The 3,775-nt window shown below is 57.1% G+C and overlaps 1 protein-coding gene across 1 annotated transcript in view; it reads left to right on the forward strand.

Annotated features, from left to right (window-relative positions):
* Positions 1-2,048: 2,048 nt before the first annotated feature.
* The window catches only part of rdgA (retinal degeneration A), a 23,263-nt gene continuing 21,536 nt past the window's right edge, over positions 2,049-3,775 (forward strand). The window contains exons 1-2 of the mRNA XM_011503713.1: positions 2,049-2,837; positions 2,925-3,775. The exon at positions 2,925-3,775 is cut by the window's right edge and continues 129 nt beyond it. Of these exons, the coding sequence (XP_011502015.1) occupies positions 2,190-2,837; positions 2,925-3,775 (1,499 nt within the window). The 5' untranslated portion in view covers positions 2,049-2,189. The remainder of the gene's footprint in view (positions 2,838-2,924) is intronic.

A 3,775-nucleotide genomic window follows, 5' to 3' on the forward strand; every position in this document is an offset into this window, starting at 1 on the left:
TGTGAGTAACACAACGTTGATGTCTTTTCTTCATGTCCACGCACTCACACGCACAATAGCACGTACACGCCCACACTTACGGAGGCAATACAGTATGAATTTCCGCATTTTTCCTATATTAATATCAAGCGACTGTCGCCTGTCGGACTTTCCCTTGTGTGTTTTTCCTTCCTCCCCCCATTCCCCCTTCCCACTTCCCCATTTCCATCCACCCACCCTTCCCTACCTCTTCTCATCACCACAACATATTCATAATTTTTCTTCTTGTGTTGGATCTGCCATTGTCGTTTCCATCCCCAAATCTCGCGAACCCCCTTTCCTTACTCTCTTACTTAACAAATCACACTTAACAATCGACGTGGCTAATTAAGTACATGCTCGTAACGCATGTCATGTTTAACAAAAGTTATACCAATAAGATTACTCGTCTTCAATCGAAATTAATAACTAAGGACCATTTACTAGCCTCGAACAACGAAACGTTCGGAAAGAGTTGTTCGCCGGTAAAAAGGTTGGCTAAAATAAACCCGGTGAAGTGGAGAGGAACTCGACTCGCGCCGTGACCAAGTTATAAAGATACATGCATTCGCAAAATGTACTTCATTATTAGTAAGTATTTCATTGGCAGTTCGATGTTCGATTGTTTAATCAGTGACAGCGCCGAGGAGTATTTAATAGGCCCGCACTCTGCGCCGGATAAAATGTTTAATTGAGCCTAACGTTTAACGCTCCAAATTGGGTTTATTCGTTTTGCAGATTACCGATTTACGAGAGATGAAAGTACGCACATAGGAGAAAAATGACTAAACAATAACATAAATAAAAATAACAAAAATGAAAACAAAAACAAAAAAACTAACAACAATAAACAAAACCAAAAACAAAAATCAGAAAACTTTGTAATCTGGCGTAAGGAAGGTGGGAAGTTGGATGGTACGGTATATTTGAATAATAAGAGAATCCTGAAGCTCGTGCGACGGCTCATTGATGCGCGCGTAGGAAATGATAATTCGATAATTCGATAATGGAGCGGCTCACGCAGCCCCTCAGAGCATATCCTCGTCGATGGACAGCCGAATAAACAAAGCATCGTTTAAAGAGAAGTGATCATCGGGCGTTGGAATAATGCATCGCTCATTGGCGTAGCGCGAATGTCGCTCGGGACGACAGCCGGACGCATCCCCGCAAGGAAGCCATTCGCGTTTGCGCAGATTGGCAGCCCAGGTGGTTGTGTGGGCCGCGGTCGCGTGTTCACGAGGCCGAACATACACACAGTGCACGGCATACGGCCCTTGAGATCAGTACGGAGCGCGTAGGCGCGCTCCCGAGGTTGCGCGCGCACGCTACTTTTGCCTCGGTGAAGACGACATCGAGGAGCGCGCGCGAGGTCTCCCTTCCTCGGAGCGAGCGGGAGGCGCGGTGGCCAGGAAGCAAATCGTCTCGAGGAAGTATCGCCGACTCTTGAATCTTGGAGGTAGTGTGCACGACAGGGCGGCTAGACGTGAAGATATATATATATATATATATAAGAGAGAGAGAGAGAGAGAGAGAGAGATAGTGAGCGGAGGAGTGAGGCTGGAGAGAGGAGAGAGGAACGGAGACCCGCGGAGGATGGATTTGCAAAACCGCGCATGCCTGACCGCAGGAGCGGCACGGCGCCCCGGAACGCCGGTGTTTTCCCTCCTCGCACTACATTTGAGGAGGGAGAAGCCCCTCTCACGGACGTAGGCAACACGGGCACAGTCGCAGCAGGCGCCCGCGAGCGCGTCGAGCCACGCCGCGGAAGGAAGCCAGGCTCTCGACAGTCGCCCCCGGGTCGCTACTCGACCCGAGCATCAGCAGCTGATCACGAAGCCGAGGCAGCATCCAAACAGCCGGGAGCGCAATCGCGGTGCCGCTTCGGCACCGTGCTTCCAGCTCCAGGTCCCGTGGTCGCTCGGCCGCGCGACCCCCGATCGATCCCACCGCCGTTACCGTCATCGCCAGCGTCGCGCGTGCGTGCGGTCGCACGTGCGCGAGGAGTCGCGGGCCGCGGTGGCGGGCCGCGGACGACCCCCGAGCCGGAGGATGGGCCGCGGCCCAAATCGCCGGCCTGCGCCCGGGCGCGGCAGCAGCGTCAGCGGGGCTGGTGGTACGACGTGCCCGGAAGCGGGGCCAAGCACCGGCCACCGGCCCTCGAGCTAGTGGACATGCAGAGGCTGCGCTCGACGTTCAAGAGGTCGCGCACGCCGACCGGCGCCGAAATGAAGTCCCAGTCGAGCCTCGAGGTGCCCAAGCAGGTGCGCTCGGCTTCGTTCGACGAGATTCAGCTGGAGGCGCAGCGCCAGGAGTCCAAGGCGAACGCGGAGTTCCGATCCATCGCGACCATCGCCATGGCTACGAGCAGCAGCCTTACCGCAGCCGCTGCCGCAGCCACGACGACCTGCTCCTCGTCCTCCTCGTACTCGCCAGGGCGTTCCCAGGTGATCGACGGAGCCATTAGGAAGCCAAGTAGCAGCACCTTGCGCATACCCCAACTTCAGACGGGCCAGCGCTCCAAGAGCTTCGACGTCTCGGAGCGCACGGCTACGGGCACGATCGCGACCGGACCCGGCCTCCTCGATAGATCGGCCTCGACGGTCGGCGGCGCCGGCGCCGCCGGCTACGTATCCCGCTGGAGGAGCAGCGCCGAGCGCGAGAATCCACCCGCGCAGGCCTACAGTTGTTGGCACTGCGCTTGCCTCGACGAGTATCGGGCGGCCCTTGGGCTCGATGATTTTTGGGAAGAGGAAGACGATGACGACGACGATGACGATGACGAGGAAGATGACGAGGACGATGAGGACGACGACGACGATGACGATGACGACGATGACGAAGACGACGACGACGACGATAACAATGACGATGAGGGCGACGATGGCGACGACGACGACGACAACGAGGATGACGACGACGACGGCGACGGGTACGCGGATAATAACGAAGACAACCACGATAATGACGACGACAATGACGGCCACGACGTTATCGTTAAGAACTACGAATATAGGAAGCACGATGTCGACAATGACAACGGCGCCTACGGCGACGCCGTTGACCGCAAGAATGACAACGACGGTAAACACACGGATAAGAACAATGATGGTGAGGCCGAGGCGGGGCAAGGGCAGCCACGGCAACAACAGCAACAACAGCAGAAACGTCAGCAACAGCAGCGGCAGCAATGGGAACGATTGGGCGAACCGCGGGATTACGACGATGAGTGCGCGGAGCTTGGCGGTCGTCCGGCCCTCCAGCTGGAGCGTGACAACGAGAACACATATTACTTTGTGGTCGTGCAGCAGGCTGGCGATGATCCGGAGGAGGATGGGAGCGATTGCTCGCGCCGCGAGGGTAGTCCCGAGATCCGCGTGACCCTAAGCACAACGTGCGAGCGGCCGAGCACCGAGTCCGAGGCCGACGGTTCCGAGGCCAGCGAATCCCGGTGCTGCGAGCTTTTGCCCGCGAACCGTCAGCGACGACGATCACTCTCGCGTCAGGAAGCTCTGACGACCTTCCCGCCGGAGCTGCCGGCCGTCCTCGGGCCCGAGATTGGCCAGAGCAGCCCCGACGAGGACGAAGACGAGGACGAGAACGACGATAGTGAGCGGGGCTGCGCGGCAGCTGGCCTCGTCGTACGCGATATCTTCCTCACGGTGCCAGAGCTGAAGCGCGACCGGGCCGCCTCGGTCGACTCCTGTTTCAACAATAACAACAAGAACGGCAAAGTCGAGACCTGTTACTCGCTCGCGGT

Source organism: Ceratosolen solmsi, unplaced genomic scaffold (assembly GCF_000503995.2).
Source record: "Ceratosolen solmsi marchali unplaced genomic scaffold, CerSol_1.0 scaffold8, whole genome shotgun sequence".
NCBI classification, from domain to species: domain Eukaryota; kingdom Metazoa; phylum Arthropoda; class Insecta; order Hymenoptera; family Agaonidae; genus Ceratosolen; species Ceratosolen solmsi.